This window comes from Antennarius striatus, chromosome 16 (assembly GCF_040054535.1).
Source record: "Antennarius striatus isolate MH-2024 chromosome 16, ASM4005453v1, whole genome shotgun sequence".
Lineage (NCBI taxonomy): Eukaryota > Metazoa > Chordata > Actinopteri > Lophiiformes > Antennariidae > Antennarius > Antennarius striatus.
Window position 1 is genome coordinate 17,131,937 of NC_090791.1, and position 20,077 is coordinate 17,152,013.

The window sequence follows — 20,077 nt, forward strand, 5'->3', positions numbered from 1 at the left end:
CTTTTTGTCTATAAGCTCTCTCCTTTGACTCTATGGCTCCACTGGTTTATGCTCAGACAGCAGTGACATCACATTTTCATGTTTTTGAAAATATCAGTCGGCACCCCCCCACACACACATTGTTGTTCAGGCTAGCGACGGCTCATCTGATAATTTTTATGTATACATGTCCAAATACTGAGTATTTTTACTCAGATCGGATGCGGGTTATATATGATGTCAACTTAAAGATTCCTCACCTGCAATCTGTAGAAGGTCAGATGGATTCCATCAAGCATCAGGAAATCCTAGAAGAAACACCTTCACCTGTGAGGAAGATGAAGCTGGGAGATTCCCTAACCCTAATTGAATCCACAGAAAATCTCTGGTGGGATCTGAAGGTGTCTGCAGCAGGTAAACCAGGAATATTCAGGAACTGGAGGTGTTTGTCCATAAGGAATGGGCTGAGATTCCTCAGGAACGCTGCCAGAAGCTGGTGTCTGGTAGTGCATCATGTTAGCTGCTAAAGGGTCTCTAGAGAGAACTAGAGACGCTTGGTATTAAGCGTGGAATCATTTACAGACTGATTTATTCACTAAATTTAAATTAAATAATACATTTGTATATTGTATATACAGTGTATATAGTGTCTGTATGTTTATAGGGTGTGCAATTAATAAACACAGCCTCTGGTTTTTGACAAATAGCACCCAGTATAAATACTTGGGATAATAAACTGGTGCTTATTATGCTCATATTCACGTTAAAAATCAGAAGGAAACGGCACATTTAACTAAATGAACGGTCACTATTGTTATGTCAATGACAACATTCTGACACTCTTCAAGGAAACTCACTTTGCCATCATTACTAAGTCAACACACGAGGTTTTTCCTTAGTTGCTGAGATTTACTGATAAAAGTAGTATATAAAATTATGAAATACAAAATTCCTAAAAAAAAAAAAGAAATAAATGGCATCTCATGGTTCTTTCCATATAGAGCTGTCTAAACCAGTTTCTCAATCCTGTTTACAGAAACCCAACAGAATTCTTCTGGAAAAAACAGTGGAGAGGAAAAACTTCCTTTAGCAGGCACTGATTCCTGGAGGATGGGGATCTGCCTTGACTAGTTGGAGTTAAGAGAATCTCCCTTCTGCTCGTCCCACATGTACAGTATATCTATTGTACAGTAGAAACACAAGTAATTAATCAAATTAGACAAGAAAATTAGATTATGACTTTAACATTGAGAAAAGTAGGTCAAGGTCAAATTCAACTTTTGTACACTCAGGAACCAGATAAGATAGAAAGATGAGAAGGCCAGTGTGATTAAGACCAAGTAGGTCAGTAAAATTTTGAATTCAGGGGTGTTGCAGGATGTTGCAGTCTGCAACTGCCTTGTATGTCTTGTTGTTTGTCTTTCATGTGGCTCTGCAGTGCACTGGCGTCATGCTCAGAGTGTTCCCTGCATCTCAACTGTAAGTCAGCTGGGATAAGCTCCAGCCACCTGTTTCCCTCAGTAAGTGGAACACAGAGGTTGCTGAGGATGGTTGGATGAGAGACGAGAAACATTCTTAAAGTCCAGTGGACTGATTTAAACAGCTTTGGATAACCATAACCTGGATAACTGAGAACCTACAGACATGTTGTAATCCACATCTCTTATTGCTTTATTGAACCCTGCAAGAATCAATAATCATTAATCAATTTCCTATTATATATGGCTACAATAGAGCAAGAAAGGGTAAGATAGATAGTTAAATACTTTATTTGTCCAACACATTAAGTTACATTCAGTTTTATTTACAAAGTATATACAATACAAGAAACCTGCCCACAAGGTCAGCCCCACCTCCTGCCACGCTGCAGCACTGCAGAGCAACACGACACAGACACAGAACCAGAACACAGAGGAGGCTGGTGGCCTGAGATTAGGGAGGGGAATAAATGAACTGCCTTGGAGAACCCATCAATGACTGTGAGAATGATGGTTTTACCCTTGGATAGTGGAAGGCCAGTGACAAAACGCGATGTGAGACCATGGCTGCAGAGGAATTGGTAAGGGCCGCAGGAGACCGACACAGCTTGATGGAAGGTCTTGTTGTTGGCACAGAATGAGCATGAGGCAGCAAAGGCTCGAACATCTTTAGCCATGGACGTCCACCAGAAACCCTATTGGAGCAGGGACAACGTCTGGTGGACCCCTGGGTTGCACGCAACCTATGAAGCAAAGCACAGGCGACTGGTGGTAGGTGGGACGAACTTTCATGCAGCAGATGATTCTTCTGTGCCTCAGAGAGACTTCCTGCTCCACCTACCAACTAACCACCCCTATTACAAACGTGGAGTGGAGGATTGTCCCTGTGTCATTCTCACCCTCCTCACAGGCAAACTGATGAGAGAAGGCATCAGGCTTCAGCTTCCGAGACCTGGGGTGGGTAGATGAGGTCAAAGTCAAATCGCCTGAGTTGCACTGGAGATTTTGCCTGAACTGGCTGGGTAGAGATTTTACCTGGACTGTCTGGACTGGAGATTTTGGCTGGACTGGAGTTTTTTCCTGGATTGGCTGCATCAGAGATTTTCCGTGGACTGGCTGGACTGGTATTTTGCATGGACTGGGAGGAATGGAGAATTTTCTTGGATTGAGTGGATTGGAGATTTTGGCTGAACTGGAGATTTTGCCTGTACTAGCTGAACTGGAGATTTTGCCTGGACTGACTGGACTGCAGATGCCTGGATTGACTGGATTGGAGATTTTGTCTGGACTTGCTGCATTGAAGAGTTTTCCTGGATAGGCTGCTCTGGCTCGATGGAAAAGTTGCCTGAAATTTCTGGACCGGAGAATTCGCCTGAACAGGCTGGATTTAAGATTTTGCCTGGACTGTCTGTACTGGAGTCAAAAATCTCCATTCCAGCCAATCCCTGGATTGTCTGGACTAGCTGGGCTGGTGATGTTGCCTGGGTTGGCTGGACTGGAGATTTTGCCTGGATTGGATTGGATTGGATTGGGGAAACTGGAGATGTTGACTGGATTTGAGATTGTGTTGGGATTAGCATCACTGGAGATTTTACCTGAACTGGGTGGAGTGGAGATGTTGCCTGGATTGGCTAGACTGGAGATGTTGCCTGGATTGGCTAGACAGGAGGTCTTAACTGGATTGACTGCTCTGCCTGCGCTGGAGATGCTCCCTGGATCGGCTGGATTGGAGATTTTGCCTGAACTGATTGGACTGGAGATTTTGTCTGGATTGTCTGCACCACAGATTTTCCCTGGATTGGCTGGACTGGAGATTTTGTCTGGACTGTCTGGACTGGAGATGTTGACTGGATAGACTAGACTGGAGAATTTGCCTGGATTGGCTGGAGTCAAGATGTTGCCTGGATTTGTTGGACTGGAGATTTTATCTGAACGAATTGGACTGGACATGTTGACTGGATTGGCTGGGCTGGGGATGTTGCCTGGATTGGCTGGACTGAAGATTTTGCCTGGATTGGGGAAACTGGAGATTTTGACTGGACTGGAGATTTTGTCGGAATTGGCATCACTGAAGATTTTGCCAGAACCGGGTGGTCTGGAGATGTCGCCTGGATTGGCTGGATTGAATATTTTGCCTGGATTGGGGTATAGACTGGAGGTATTGCCTGGATTGAGTGGTCTGCTTGCACCGGAGATATTGCCTAAATTGGCTGGACAGGAGATGTTCCTTGGATTGGCTGTACTTGAGATTTTGCCTGAACTTGCTGGATTGGAGATTTTTCCTGGGTAGAGTGCTCTGGCTGCATTGGAGAAGTTGCTTGAACGTTCTGGACTGCAGATTCTGCCTGAACTAGCTGGACTGAAGATTGTGCCTGCACTGTCTGGACTGGAGATGTTGCCTGAATTGGCTAGACTGCAGGTCTTGCCTGGATCGGAAGCACTGGAGGTTTTTCCTGTATTGGCTACACTGCCTGTGCTGGAGATGTTGTCTGAATCGGCTGGACTGGAGATTTTGCCTGGATTGACCAGACTGGAGCTTTTTCCTGCAATGGCTGCTCTGCCTGCACTGGAGATATTGCCTGGGTTGGCTTGAGGGGAGATGCTCCCTGGATCGGATGGACTGGAGATTTTGCCTGGACTTTCTGCATTGGTGATTTTTCCTGGGTTGGGTGCTCCGGCTGCACTGGAAAACTTGCCTGAATTTTCTGGACTGGAGATTTTGCCTGAACTGATTGGACTGGAGATTTTGTCTGGATTGTTTGCACCAGAGATTTTCCCTGGAATGGCTGAACTCGAGATTTTGTCTGGATTGTCTGCACCAGAAATTTTCCCTGGATTGACTAGACTACAGAATTTTCCTGGGTTGGCTGGGCTCAGGATGTTGCCTGCATTGGCTAGACTGGATATTTTTCCTGCACTGGCTGCTCTGCCTGCACTGGAGATGTTGCATGGGTTGTTTTGAGCCGTGATGCTTCCTGGATTGGCTGGACAAGAGATTTTGCCTGGACTTTCTGCATTAGTGATTTTTCCTGGGTTGGGTGCTCCTGCTGCACTAGAGAACTTGCCTGAATTTTCTGGACTTGAGATTTCACCTGAACTGGCTGGACTGGGGATTTTGCCTGGGTTGTCTGCACCAGAGATTTTGCCTGGATTGGCTGGACTTGAGATTTTGTCTGGACTATCTGGACTGGAGATGTTGACTGGATTGACTAGACCGGATGATTTGCCTGGATTGGCTGGGCTCAGGACGTTGGCTTGATGGGGTGGACTGAAGATTTTGATTGGACTGGAGATTTTTTCAAAATTGGCATCACTTGAGATTTTGCCTGGACTGGCTGAACTAAAGATGTCGCCTGGATTGGCTGGACTGGAAGTCTTGCTTGGATTGGCTGCACTGGAGATTTTTCCTGGATTGATTGCCCTGTCTGCACTGCAGATGTTGCCTGAACTGGCTGAACTGGAGATGTTGCCTGGATTGGCTGTACTGGGGATTTTGTCTGGACTGGCTGGGCTGGGGATGTTGCATGGATTGGCTAGATTGGAGGTTTTGCCTTGACTGGGCGCACTGGAGATGTTGCGTGGACAGCCCAGGCTGGAGATTTTTCTTGCATTGGCTGCTCTGACTGCATTGAAGATTTTGCTTGAATTTGCTGGACAGGAAATGTTTCTTGGATTGAATGGAGGGTAGATTTTGCCTGGATTTGCTTCATTAGTGATTTTTCCTTTACTTGGTATATTGGAGATGTTGCTTGGACAACCTGCACTGGAGATTTTCCTTGGATTAGCTGCTCTGGTTGCTCTACTGGAGATGTTGCGTGGACAGCCTGCACTGGATATTTTCCTTGGATTGACTGCTCTGACTCCATTGAAGATTTTGCCTGTATTGGCTGCACTGCCTGCACTAAAGACTTTGCCAGGTTTGGATGCACTGGACATTTTTCTTGCACTGGCTGCTCTGGCTGCGCTGGAGATGTTGCCTGAAAACGGTGGCTTGGAAGTGTTCTCTGGATTGGCTGGACTTGAGATTTTGCCTGGACTTACTGCATTGGAGATTTTTCCTTGAGTGAGTGCATTGGAGATATTACATGGACAGCCAGGACTGGAAATGTTTCCTGAATTGACTGGACTGCAGATTTTTCCTAGACTGTCTGGACTGGAGACCTTGGATAGACTGGAGATTTCACCTGGATTGGCTGTACCAGCGATTTTCCCTGGACTGGCTGGACTGGAGATTTTACCTGGACTGTCTGAACTGGAAATGCAGCCTAGATTGGCTGGACAGGAGATTTTTCTTGCATTGGCTGCTCTACCTGCACTGGGGATGTTGCCTGAGTTGGCTGGCGTGGAGATGTTCCCTGAATTGACTGGACTGGAGATTTTGCCTGGACTTGTTGCATTGGAGATTTTGCCTTGTCTGGGTGCACTGGAGATGTTACTTGGACAGCCTGGACTGGAGATCATACCTGGATTGGTTGCACTGTCTCTACTGGAGATTTTCCTTGGATTGAATGCACTGCATAGGTTGCCTCGAATAGCTGCTCTGGCTGCACAGCAGATTTTACCTGGATTAGCTGCACTGGCTGCGCTGAAGATTTTGCCTGGATTGGATGGATTGGAGATTTTTCTTGAATTGGCTGCACTAGCTGCACTGGAGAAGTTGCCTGAATTGGCTTGCCTGCGAATGTTTTCTCGATTGGCTGGACTGGAGATTTTTCCTGGACTTCCTACATTGGAGATTCTGCCATGACTGGATGCTTTGGAGATGCGGGGTGGACAGCCTAGACTAGAGATTTTATCTGGACTGGCTGTACTAGGGACGTTGCCTGAATTGGCTGGACTGGAAATGTTCTCTGGATTGGCTGGACTGGAGATTTTGCCTACACTGGTTGGGCTGTGAGTGTGGATTGAATTGGCTGCACTGGAGATTTTATCTGGATTGGGTCCACTGGAGAATTTTCCTCGATTGGCTGCTGTGACTACACTGCAGATTTTACATGGATTGGCTGCACAGATGATTTTTCTCAGATTTACTTTTCTGGCTGCACTGGAGACTTTGCCTGAATTGGCTGGACTGGAAACATTCCCTGGATTGGCTGGACTAGAAATTTCGCCATCACTTGCTACATTGGAGATCTTGCTTTGACTGGCTACATTGGAGACGTTGCATGGATGGCCTGGACTGTAGATTTTGTCTGGAGTGGCTGGACTGGAGATGTTGCGTGGATTGGATGGACAAGACATTTTGCCTGAACTTCCTGAGCTGGGGATGTTTCCTGGGTTGGCTGAAATCAAGAATGATCCTGGATTAGCTGCACCGGCTGCTCTGGAAATTTTACCTTGATTGGCTGCATTGGAGATTTTGCCTTCACTGGGTGCATTGAAGATGTTGCATGTACAGCCTAGACGGGAGATTTTTCCTCGATTGGCAATACTGGATGCACTGGAGATTTTGCCTGGACTGACTGCACCAGAGGTTTTCCATGAACTGGCTGGACTGGAGATTTTGCCTGGACTGGCTGGACTGCAGATGTTGCCTGGATTGGCAGAACCGGAGAGTTGGCTTGGACTGGAGATTTTGCCGGGATTGGCAGGAATGGAGATTTTGCCAGGATTGGCTGGACTGGAGATTTTGCCTGGACTGACTGCACCAGAGGTTTTCCATGGTCTGGCTGGACTGGATATTTTGCCTGGATTGGATGTACTCAAGATTTTGCCTGGACTTGCTGCATTGGAGATTTTGCCTTGACTGGTTGCATTAGAGATGATGCATGGACAGCCTAAACTGGAGAATTTGCCTTCCTTTGCTGGACTGGAGAGTTTACCTGAACTGGCGCGGGTAGTGATTGTGCCTGGACTGTTTAGACTGGAGATTTTGGGAGGACTGGAGGTGTTGCCAGAATTGGCTGGACTGGAGATTTTGCTTGGATTGGATGTATTGGAATGTTTGTCTTGACTGGAATTTTTGCCTGTAATGGCTGTACTGGAGATTTTGTGTGGACAGCCTGGAATGGTGATTTGGCCCGAACTGGCTGGAGTAGCTATTGTGCCTGGACTTTTCAGACCGGAGATTTTGGCAGGAGTGGAGATTTTGCCTGGATTGGCTGGATTGAAGATTTTGCCTGTACTGGATGGGCTGGGGATCTTGCCTGTATTGAGAGCACTGCAAATTTTGCTTGTATTGGGTGGACTGGAGATGTTGCCTGGATTGGATGTCCTGGAGATTTTGCCTGGACTGTTTGCATTCAAGATGTTGCATGGACAGCCTAAACTGGAGAGATTGCCTACATTTGTTGGACTGGAGAGTTTCTCTGAACTGGCTGGAGTAGTGATTGTGCCTGTATTGTTTGGACTGGAGATTTTGGCAGGACTGGAGATTTTGCCTTGATTGGCTGCCCTGGAGATGTTGTCTGAATTGGCTGGACTGGAAATTTTGCCTGCATTGGCTTCTCTGCCTGCACTGGAGATGTTGCCTGGTTTGGCTTGAGTGGAGATGCTCCCTGAATCAGCTGGACTGGAGATTTTGCCTGAACTGGCTGGACTGGAAATTTTGTCTGGATTGTCTGGAGCAGAGATTTTCCCTGAACTGGCTGAACTGGAGATATTGTCTGGATTGTCTAGACTTGAGATGTTGACAGGATTGACTAGACTGGAGAACTTGCCTGGATTGGCTGTGCTCAGGATGTTGCCTGGGTTGGCTTGAGTGGAGATGCTAACTAGATCAGCTGGACCGGAGATTTTGGTTGGACTGATTGGACTGGAGATTTTGTCTGGATTGTCTGCACCAGAGATTTTGCCTGGATTGGTTGGGTTGAAGACTTTGCCTGGACTGGCCGGGTTGGGGATCTTGCCTGCATTGAGTACACTGCAGATTTTGCTTGTATTGGGTGGACTGGAGATGTTGCCAGGATTGGATGTACTGGAGATTTTGCCTGCACTGGTTGCATTCGAGATGTTGCATGGACAGCCTAAACTGGAGAGATTGCCTGCATTTGCTGGACTGGAGAGTTTGTCTGAACTGGCTGGAGTAGTGATTGTGCCTGTACTGTTTGGACTGGAGATTTTGGCAGGACTGGAGATTTTGCCTGGATTGGCTGCCCTGGAGAATTTCCCTGGACTGGCTGGACTGGACATCTTAATAGAATTGGCTGGAATGGAGATTTTGCCTGGACTGGCTAGACTGGAGGTGTTGCCAGGATTGGCAGGACTGGAGATTTTATTTCGATTGGCTGCCCTGGACAATTTCCCACGACTTGCTGGACTGGACATTTTGCCTGGATTGCCTGGATTGGAGATTTTGCCTGGACTGGCTACACTGGGGTTTTTGCCAGAATTGGCTGTACTGGAGATGTGTGGACAGCCTGGACTGGAAATTTTGTCTGCATTTGCTGCATTGGAGACTTTGCCTTGACTGGCTGTATTCGAGATATTGCATGGACATCCTAGACTGGAAAGTTTGCCTACATTTGCTGGACTGGAGATTTTGCCTGGATAGTTGACACTGGAGATTTTTCCTGGATTGGTTGCTCTGGCTGCACTGGAGATTTTGCCAAAATTGGCTGGAGTAGCGATTGTGCCTGGACTATTCAGACTGAAGATTTTGGCAGGGCTGAAGATTTTCCCTGGATTGGCTGGACTGGAGGTGTTGCCAGAATTGGCTGGACTGGAGATTTTCCTTGGATTGGATGTACTTGAATGTTTGTCTTGACTGGAATTTTTGCCTGTAATGGCTGTACTGGAGTTTTTATATGGACAGTCTGAAATGGCGATTTTGCCCGAACTGGCTGGAGTAGCGATTGAGCCTGGACTGTTCAGACCGGAGATTTTGGCAGGAGTGGAGATTTTGCCTGGATTGGTTGCCCTGGAGATTTTCCCTGGACTGGCTGGACTGGAAATTTTGCCTGGACTGGCTGGACTGTAGATATTGCCTGGACTGGCTGCACTGCAGATGTTGCCTTTACTGGTTGCATTGGAGAAATTGCATGGACAACATATACTGGAGAGTTTGCCTGCATTTGCTGGACTGGAGATTTTGCTTGGATTGTTTATACTGGATATTTTTCCTGGATTCGCTGGTTTGGATATTTTGCCTGAACTAGCTGGAGTAGCAATTGTGCTTGGATTGTTCGGACTGGAAATTTTGCCTGGACTGCCTGGACTGGAGATGTTGCCTGGACTGGCTGCACTGCAGATGTTGCCTTTACTGGTTGCATTGGTGAAATTGCATGGACAACATATACTGGAGAGTTTGCCTGCATTTGCTGGACTGGAGATTTTGCCTGGATTGTTTATACTGGATATTTTTCCTAGATTAGCTGGTTTGGCTGCGCTGGATATTTTGCCTGAACTAGCTGGAGTAGCAATTGTGCTTGGATTGTTCGGACTGGAGATTTTGCCTGGATTGGCTAACCTGGAGATTTTGCCTGGATTGGCTGGATTGAAGACTTTGCCTGGACTGGCTGGGCTGAGGATCTTGCCTGCAATGAGTGCACTGCAGATTTTGCTTGTATTGGGCGGACTGGAGATGTTACCAGGATTTGATGTACTGGAGATTTTGCCTGCATTGGCTTCTCTTCCTGCACTGGAGATGTTGTCTGGTTTGGCTTGAGTGGAGATGCTCCCTGAATCGGCTGGACTGGAGATTTTGCCTGAACTGGCTGGACTGGAAACTTTGTCTGGATTATCTGCACCAGATATTTTCCCTGGATTGACTAGACTGGAGGACTTGCCTGGATTGGCTGGGCTCAGGATGTTGCCTGGGTTGGCTTGAGTGGAAATGCTAACTGGATCAGCTGGACCGGAGATTTTGGTTGGACTGATTGAACTGGAGATTTTGTCTGGATTGTCTAGACTGGAGATGTTGACAGGATTGACTAGACTGGAGAATTTGCCTGGATTGGCTGGGCTCAGAATGTTGCCTGGGTTGGCTTGAGTGGAAATGCTAACTGGATCAGCTGGACCGGAGATTTTGGTTGGACTGATTGGACTGGAGATTTTGTTTGGATTGTCTGCACCACAGATTTTCCCTGGATTGGCTGGACTGGAGATTTTGTCTGGAGTGTCTGGACTGGAGATGTTGACTTGATTGACAAGACTGCAGATTTTGCTTGTATTGGGCGGACTGGAGATGTTACCAGGATTTGATGTACTGGAGATTTTGCCTGCATTGGCTTCTCTTCCTGCACTGGACATGTTGTCTGGTTTGGCTTGAGTGGAGATGATCCCTGAATCGGCTGGACTGGAGACTTTGCCTGAACTGGCTGGACTGGAAACTTTGTCTGGATTATCTGCACCAGATATTTTCCCTGGATTGACTAGACTGGAGGACTTGCCGGGATTGGCTGGGCTCAGGATGTTGCCTGGGTTGGCTTGAGTGGAAATGCTAACTGGATCAGCTGGACCGGAGATTTTGGTTGGACTGATTGAACTGGAGATTTTGTCTGGATTGTCTGCACCACAGATTTTCCTTGGATTGGCTGGACTGGAGATTTTGTCTGAATTGGCTGGACTGGAGATTTTGCCTGCATTGGCTTCTCTTCCTGCACTGGAGATGTTGCCTGGTTTGGCTTGAGTGGAGATGCTCCCTGAATTGGCTGGACTGGAGATTTTGCCTGAACTGGCTGGACTGGAAACTTTGTCTGGATTGTCTGCACCAGAGATTTTCCCTGGATTGGCTGGACTGGAGATTTTGTTTGGATTGTCTAGACTGGAGATGTTGACAGGATTGACTAGACTGGAGAACTTGCCTGGATTGGCTGGGCTCAGGATGTTGCCTGGGTTGGCTTGAGTGGAAATGCTAACTGGATCAGCTGGACCGGAGATTTTGGTTGGACTGATTGGACTGGAGATTTTGTCTGGATTGTCTGCACCACAGATTTTCCCTGGATTGGCTGGACTGGAGATTTTGTCTGGAGTGTCTGGACTGGAGATGTTGACTTGATTGACAAGACTGGAGATTTTGCCTAGATTGGCTGCCCTGGAGATGTTGTCTGAATTGGCTGGACTGGAGATTTTGCCTGCATTGGCTTCTCTTCCTGCACTGGAGATGTTGCCTGGTTTGGCTTGAGTGGAGATGCTCCCTGAATTGGCTGGACTGGAGATTTTGCCTGAACTGGCTGGACTGGAAACTTTGTCTGGATTGTCTGCACCAGAGATTTTCCCTGGATTGGCTGGACTGGAGATTTTGTTTGGATTGTCTAGACTGGAGATGTTGACAGGATTGACTAGACTGGAGAACTTGCCTGGATTGGCTGGGCTCAGGATGTTGCCTGGGTTGACTTGAGTGGAAATGCTAACTGGATCAGCTGGACCGGAGATTTTGGTTGGACTGATTGGACTGGAGATTTTGTTTGGATTGTCTAGACTGGAGATGTTGACAGGATTGACTAGATTGGAGAACTTTCCGGGATTGGCTGGGCTCAGGAAGTTGCCTGGGTTGGCTTGAGTGGAAATGCTAACTAGATCAGCTGGACTGGAGATTTTGGTTGGACTGATTGGACTGGAGATTTTGTCTGGATTGTCTGTACCACACATTTTCCTTGGATTGGCTGGACTGGAGATTTTGTCTGGATTGGCTGGACTGGAGATTATGCCTGGATTGGCTGGGCTCAGGATGTTGCCTGGGTTGGCTTGAGTGGAAATGCTAACTAGATCAGCTGGACCGGAGATTTTGGTTGGACTGATTGGACTGGAGATTTTGTTTGGATTGTCTAGACTGGAGATGTTGACAGGATTGACTAGACTGGAGAACTTGCCTGGATTGGCTGGGCTCAGGATGTTGCCTGGGTTGGCTTGAGTGGAAATGCTAACTGGATCAGCTGGACTGGAGATTTTGGTTGGACTGATTGGACTGGAGATTTTGTCTGGGTTGTCTGCACCACAGATTTTCCCTGGATTGGCTGGACTGGAGATTTTGTCTGGACTGTCTGGAGTGGAGATGTTGACTTGATTGACAAGACTGGAGATTTTGCCTAGATTGGCTGCCCTGGAGATGTTGCCTGAATTGGCTGGACTGGAGAGATTGCCTGCATTGGCTTCTCTTCCCGCACTGGAGATGTTGCCTGGTTTGGCTTGAGTGGAGATGCTCCCTGAATCGGCTGGACTGGAGATTTTGCCTGAACTGGCTGGACTGGAGATTTTGCCTGAACTGGCTGGACTGGAAACTTTGTCTGGATTGTCTGCACCAGAAATTTTCCCTGGATTGGCTGGACTGGAGATATTGTCTGGATTGTCTAGACTGGAGATATTGTCTGGATTGACTAGACTGGAGAACTTCTCTGGATTGGCTAGGCTCAGGATGTTGCCTGGGTTGGCTTGAGTGGAAATGCTAACTGGATCAGCTGAACTGGAGATTTTGGTTGGACTGGTTGGACTGGAGATTTTGTCTGGATTGTCTGCACCACACATGTTCCCTGGATTGGCTGGACTGGAGATTTTGTCTGGACTGTCTGGACTGGAGATGTTGACTTGATTGACAAGACTGGAGAACTTGCCTGGATTGGCTGGGCTCAGGATGTTGCCTGGGTTGGCTTGAGTGGAAATGCTAACTGGATCAGCTGGACCGGACATTTTGGTTGGACTGATTGGACTGGAGATTTTGTTTGGATTGTCTAGACTGGAGATGTTGACAGGATTGACTAGATTGGAGAACTTTCCGGGATTGGCTGGGCTCAGGAAGTTGCCTGGGTTGGCTTGAGTGGAAATGCTAACTGGATCAGCTGGACTGGAGATTTTGGTTGGACTGATTGGACTGGAGATTTTGTCTGGTTTGTCTGTACCACACATTTTCCTTGGATTGGCTGGACTGGAGATTTTGTCTGGATTGGCTGGACTGGAGATTATGCCTGGATTGGCTGGGCTCAGGATGTTGCCTGGGTTGGCTTGAGTGGAAATGCTAACTGGATCAGCTGGACCGGAGATTTTGGTTGGACTGATTGGACTGGAGATTTTGTTTGGATTGTCTGCACCACAGATTTTCCCTGGAGTGTCTGGACTGGAGATGTTGACTTGATTGACAAGACTGGAGATTTTGCCTAGATTGGCTGCCCTGGAGATTTTGTTTGGATTGTCTAGACTGGAGATGTTGACAGGATTGACTAGACTGGAGAACTTGCCTGGATTGGCTGGGCTCAGGATGTTGCCTGGGTTGGCTTGAGTGGAAATGCTAACTGGATCAGGTGGACCGGAGATTTTGGTTGGACTGGAGATTTTGTCTGGTTTGTCTGCACCACACATTTTCCCTGGATTGGCTTCTCTTCCTGCACTGGAGATGTTGCCTGGTTTGGCTTGAGTGGAGATGCTCCCTGAATCGGCTGGACTGGAGATTTTGCCTGAACTGGCTGGACTGGAAACTTTGTCTGGATTGTCTGCACCAGTGATTTTCCTTGGATTGGCTGGACTGGAGTTATTGTTTGGATTGTCTAGACTGGAGATGTTGACAGGATTGACCAGACTGGAGAACTTGCCTGGATTGGCTTGGCTCAGGATGTTGCCTGGGTTGGCTTGAGTGGAAATGCTAACTGGATCAGCTGGACCAGAGATTTTGGTTGGACTGATTGGACTGGAAATTTTGTCTGGATTGTCTGCACCACAGATTTTCCCTGGATTGGCTGGACTGGAGATTTTGTTTGGATTGTCTGCACCACAGATTTTCCCTGGATTGGCTGGACTGGAGATTTTGTTTGGATTGTCTAGACTGGAGATGTTGACAGGATTGACTAGACTGGAGAACTTGCCTGGATTGGCTGGGCTCAGGATGTTGCCTGGGTTGGCTTGAGTGGAAATGCTAACTGGATCAGCTGGACTGGAGATTTTGGTTGGACTGATTGGACTGGAGATTTTGTTTGGATTGTCTAGACTGGAGATGTTGACAGGATTGACTAGACTGGAGAACTTGCCTGGATTGGCTGGGCTCAGGATGTTGCCTGGGTTGGCTTGAGTGGAAATGCTAACTGGATCAGCTGGACTGGAGATTTTGGTTGGACTGATTGGACTGGAGATTTTGTCTGGGTTGTCTGCACCACAGATTTTCCCTGGATTGGCTGGACTGGAGATTTTGTCTGGACTGTCTGGAGTGGAGATGTTGACTTGATTGACAAGACTGGAGATTTTGCCTAGATTGGCTGCCCTGGAGATGTTGCCTGAATTGGCTGGACTGGAGAGATTGCCTGCATTGGCTTCTCTTCCCGCACTGGAGATGTTGCCTGGTTTGGCTTGAGTGGAGATGCTCCCTGAATCGGCTGGACTGGAGATTTTGCCTGAACTGGCTGGACTGGAGATTTTGCCTGAACTGGCTGGACTGGAAACTTTGTCTGGATTGTCTGCACCAGAAATTTTCCCTGGATTGGCTGGACTGGAGATATTGTCTGGATTGTCTAGACTGGAGATATTGTCTGGATTGACTAGACTGGAGAACTTCTCTGGATTGGCTAGGCTCAGGATGTTGCCTGGGTTGGCTTGAGTGGAAATGCTAACTGGATCAGCTGAACTGGAGATTTTGGTTGGACTGGTTGGACTGGAGATTTTGTCTGGATTGTCTGCACCACACATGTTCCCTGGATTGGCTGGACTGGAGATTTTGTCTGGACTGTCTGGACTGGAGATGTTGACTTGATTGACAAGACTGGAGAACTTGCCTGGATTGGCTGGGCTCAGGATGTTGCCTGGGTTGGCTTGAGTGGAAATGCTAACTGGATCAGCTGGACCGGACATTTTGGTTGGACTGATTGGACTGGAGATTTTGTTTGGATTGTCTAGACTGGAGATGTTGACAGGATTGACTAGATTGGAGAACTTTCCGGGATTGGCTGGGCTCAGGAAGTTGCCTGGGTTGGCTTGAGTGGAAATGCTAACTGGATCAGCTGGACTGGAGATTTTGGTTGGACTGATTGGACTGGAGATTTTGTCTGGTTTGTCTGTACCACACATTTTCCTTGGATTGGCTGGACTGGAGATTTTGTCTGGATTGGCTGGACTGGAGATTATGCCTGGATTGGCTGGGCTCAGGATGTTGCCTGGGTTGGCTTGAGTGGAAATGCTAACTGGATCAGCTGGACCGGAGATTTTGGTTGGACTGATTGGACTGGAGATTTTGTTTGGATTGTCTGCACCACAGATTTTCCCTGGAGTGTCTGGACTGGAGATGTTGACTTGATTGACAAGACTGGAGATTTTGCCTAGATTGGCTGCCCTGGAGATTTTGTTTGGATTGTCTAGACTGGAGATGTTGACAGGATTGACTAGACTGGAGAACTTGCCTGGATTGGCTGGGCTCAGGATGTTGCCTGGGTTGGCTTGAGTGGAAATGCTAACTGGATCAGGTGGACCGGAGATTTTGGTTGGACTGGAGATTTTGTCTGGTTTGTCTGCACCACACATTTTCCCTGGATTGGCTTCTCTTCCTGCACTGGAGATGTTGCCTGGTTTGGCTTGAGTGGAGATGCTCCCTGAATCGGCTGGACTGGAGATTTTGCCTGAACTGGCTGGACTGGAAACTTTGTCTGGATTGTCTGCACCAGTGATTTTCCTTGGATTGGCTGGACTGGAGTTATTGTTTGGATTGTCTAGACTGGAGATGTTGACAGGATTGACCAGACTGGAGAACTTGCCTGGATTGGCTTGGCTCAGGATGTTGCCTGGGTTGGCTTGAGTGGAAATGCTAACTGGATCAGCTGGACCAGAGATTTTGGTTGGACTGATTGGACTGGAAATTTTGTCTGGATTGTCTGCACCACAGATTTTCCCTGGATTGGCTGGACTGGAGATTTTGTTTGGATTGTCTGCACCACAGATTTTCCCTGGATTGGCTGGACTGGAGATTTTGTTTGGATTGTCTAGACTGGAGATGTTGACAGGATTGACTAGATTGGAGAATTTGCCTGGATTGGCTGGGCTCAGAATGTTACCTGGGTTGGCTTGAGTGGAAATGCTAACTAGATCAGCTGGACCGGAGATTTTGGTTGGACTGATTGGACTGGAGATTTTGTCTGGATTGTCTGGACTGGAGATGTTGACTTGATTGACAAGACTGGAGAATTTGGCTGGATCGGCTTCTCTGCCTATACTGGAAATGTTGCCTGGGTTGGCTTCAGTGGAGATGCTTCCTGGATCGGCTGGACGGGTGTCTTTTCCTGGACTTTTGTCATTGGGGATTTTTCCTGGGTTGGGTGCACTGGAGAATTTCCCAGGACTGGCTGGACTGGACATCTTAACTGAATTGGCTGGATTGGCGATTTTGCCTGGACTGGCTAGACTGGAGGTGTTGCCAAGATTGGCTGGACTGGAGATTTTGCCTGGATTGGATGTACTGGAGATTTTGCCTGGACTGGTTGCATTCGAGATGTTCCATGGACAGCCTAAACTGGAGAGATTGCCTGCATTTGCTGGACTGGAGAGTTTGTCTGAACTGGTTGGAGTAGTGATTGTGGATGTACTGTTTGGACTGTAAATGTTGGCAGGACTGGAGATTTTATTTCGATTGGCTGCCCTGGACAATTTCCCACGACTTGCTGGACTGGACATTTTGCCTGGATTGGCTGGATTGGAGATTTTGCCTGGACTGGCTAGACTGGGGTTTTTGCCAGAATTGGCTGTACTGGAGATGTTGTGTGGACAGCCTGGACTAGACATTTTGCGCAAACTGGCTGGACTGGAGATGTTGCCTTTGCTGGCTGGACTGGAAATTTTGCCTGCATTTGCTGCATTGGAGACTTTGCCTTGACTGGCTATATTCGAGATGTTGCATGGACATCCTAGACTGGAAAGTTTGCCTGCATTTGCTGGACTGGAGATTTTGCCTGGATAGTTGACACCGGAGATTTTTCCTGGATTGGTTGCTCTGGCTGCACTGGAGATTTTGCCAAAACTGGCTGGAGTAGCGATTGTGCCATGACTGTTCAGACCGAAGATTTTGGCAGGACTGAAGATTTTCCCTGGATTGGCTGCCCTGGAGATTTTGCCGGAACTAGCTGGAGCAGCAATTCTGCCTGGATTGTTCGTACTGGAGATTTTCCCTGGATTGGCTGGATTGAAGATTTTTCCTGGACTAGCTGGGATGGGGATCTTGCCTGCATTAAGTGCACTGGAAATTTTCCCTGCATTGGGTGGACTGGAGATTTTGCCTAAACTGGCTGGAGTAGCGACTGTGCCTGGACTGTTCAGACCCAAGATTTTGGCAGGACTGAAGATTTTCCCTGGATTGGCTGCCCTGGAGATTTTGCCGGAACTACCTGGAGCAGCAATTCTGCCTGGATTGTTCGTACTGTAGATTTTCCCTGGATTGGCTGGATTGAAGATTTTTCCTGGACTAGCTGGGATGGGGATCTTGCCTGCATTAAGTGCACTGGAAATTTTCCCTGTATTGGGTGGACTGGAGATTTTGCCTAAACTGGCTGGAGTAGCGATTGTGCCTGGACTGTTCAGACTGGAGATTTTGCCTGGATTGGCTGCCCTGGAGATTTTCCCTGGATTGGCTGGATTGAAGATTTTGCCTGGACTAGCTGGGATGGGGATCTTGCCTGCATTAAGTGCACTGAAGATTTTCCCTGTATTGGGTGGACTGGAGATTTTGCCTGGACTGGCGGAAGTGGAGATTTTGCCTAGATTTTGTGGACTGGAGGATTTGCCTGGACTTGCTGTTTTAGAGATATTTCCTGGATTGGCTACTTTTGGTGAACTGAAGATGTTGCCTGCACTGGCTGGACTGGAGATTTTGCCTGGACTAGCTGGACTGGAGATGTTCCTTGGATTGGCTGGTCTGGAGAATTTTGCCTGGATTGGCTGGACTGGAGATGTTGCCTGGATTGGCTGCACTAGAGATTTTTCTTCGATTAGCTGGACTTGAGATGTTGCCTGGACTGGCTGGTCTGGAGATTTTGCCTGGGCTGACTGTGTTGGAGATTTTGCCTGGAATGGCCGCAATTTTCCAAGTATGTAGCTTGACATTATAATGCTCTATCCCACAACTGCCACTCATTTGCAAATAAATAGTTACATGGCAATCTTTCAACATCAAAAACCATCAGATGAAAACACTTTGATGTTGGGCATTCCATAGCAATGCATTCTTCACAACAATATTTTCTTTGAATATTTTTTTTTGTTATGCCCGGAGTGTACCTTGCCTAAGGACCTTGCTGGGATAGGCTCCAGCAACCCTGCGACATTGGAAAAAGTGGGTAGATAGATCACGGACAGCTTTCAGTTTGAGTCAGCTGACCTCCACAAAAATGTAAAAGAACCCACTCCTAGCTTTAATGACACCTTGGTTCAGATTTGCTAATAGGGAAGAGAAAGAGCAATCCAAGAATTCTCTTTTACACTCTGCTAGGCTAACACAAAGCTCCAACTCTACTGTCCCTGTTATTATCACAGGTGTCACTTGTGAGGATTTTGTGAAGTTATTCATTAACAAAATACAAACCATCAGGGACAAAAGTTATTTATTTATTTGTTAATTTCGGACATGTTATTACAACAGACATTACCATCTTCATCTCATTTGCAACATCAACAAAAATAAAAAAAAGGGCTGACGAGAAGAAGCCAACTGGCTTGTGTAGTCCCCAGAATCAATAGAAACACCTCTCTCATCACAAAATGCTTTCAACCAATTCGTACATTCAATTTTGACAGTCATTGTGGCAAATTGTTGTTTCAAACCACCCATTCAGTACCATCCGCTGAACTGCAAGTCCAGATATCATACGTCATCCCAGATGTAACCTTGTTTTTTCATTATTATAGATGGTCAAAACAAGAAGTTGACCTTGCCTTTGTTCATACAGTGTCTGGACAACAAGTTTATGATCATAGTAACCAATTACCATTGTAAGAATTAACCAACATTTCCGTTCGTTCTGTAACCATGCAATGTCAGTTATTTACAAGCTCTTTTAAAGGCAGATTGGGTCCCTAGGCTTTTAACTTCCTCATCCAAGTTCTTCCATAGTTATAATTTATTAGGGACGACAATCATTCAGCTTTTGTTGCCATGTAATGCTGATGTATCCCTGACCAAAGAAATTGGAGACACCACTGTTATTGTTCACTAGTGGGCATGTTAATTCCACCAGTAGGTCAAAGCCAGACTGACCTTTGATCTACTCTACTTTGATTGTGGTACTGTATGATTGGCTGTACAGTTAACTATCGTTTGTCCACTCCCCTTGTGCTATGATTTTCATGTTTCCTCTATGTTCTGAACTCCTCAGTGTTTTTAAATTTGTGTGTGTGTGTGTGTGTGTGTGTGTGTGTGTGTGTGTGTGTGTGTGTGTGTGTGTGTGTGTGTGTGTGTGTGTGTGTGTGTGTGTGTGTGTGTGTGTGTGTGTGTGTGTGTTTACATCCCACTTCAATACAGTGATGTAATGTAGGTAGATTTCAACTTCTGCACATTCAGGAACCTGATAAGATAGAAAGACGAGGGAGAAAGCCAGTGTAAGACATTGTGCATAGGTAGATCAAAGGTAGTGCTTAGATCTACCTATGCACTAGCTTTGATCTATGGTCAAAGCTAGTGCATAGCTTTGGTCTACCCTGAAAGCTTTGACCCTGACCTACTCTGAAAGTAGGTCAGGGTAAGTCGTGGGATGTTGCAGTTTCTGACTGCTTTGGTTCTAGTTTGTATT

The 20,077-nt window shown here is 47.0% G+C and overlaps 1 protein-coding gene across 1 annotated transcript; it reads right to left on the reverse strand.

Moving 5' to 3' along the window:
• Positions 1-2,876: 2,876 nt before the first annotated feature.
• LOC137609407 (platelet binding protein GspB-like) lies at positions 2,877-18,395 on the reverse strand. The gene is made up of 4 exons (XM_068336413.1): positions 5,768-18,395; positions 5,603-5,709; positions 4,519-4,639; positions 2,877-4,441 (listed from the first exon to the last, which is right to left on the reverse strand). The coding sequence occupies exons 1-4, from the start codon at positions 18,393-18,395 to the stop codon at positions 2,877-2,879; spliced, it is 14,421 nt and encodes a 4,806-aa protein (XP_068192514.1).
• Between the last annotated feature and the right edge of the window lie 1,682 nt (positions 18,396-20,077).

Excerpts from the sequence above, each read along its gene's own strand:
- LOC137609407 (XM_068336413.1), bottom strand. The coding sequence starts at position 18,395 with ATGTCAAGCTACATACTTGGAAAATTGCGGCCATTCCAGGCAAAATCT. Across the intron at positions 4,640-5,602 it reads CAAGGTCTCCAGTCCAGACA|ATAGTCCAGACAAAATCTCA; the intron begins GTCTAGGAAAAA and ends TCTCCAGTCCAG. Across the intron at positions 4,442-4,518 it reads AGTCCAGAAAATTCAGGCAA|CCAATCCAGGAAGCATCACG; the intron begins GTTCTCTAGTGC and ends TCTCTTGTCCAG.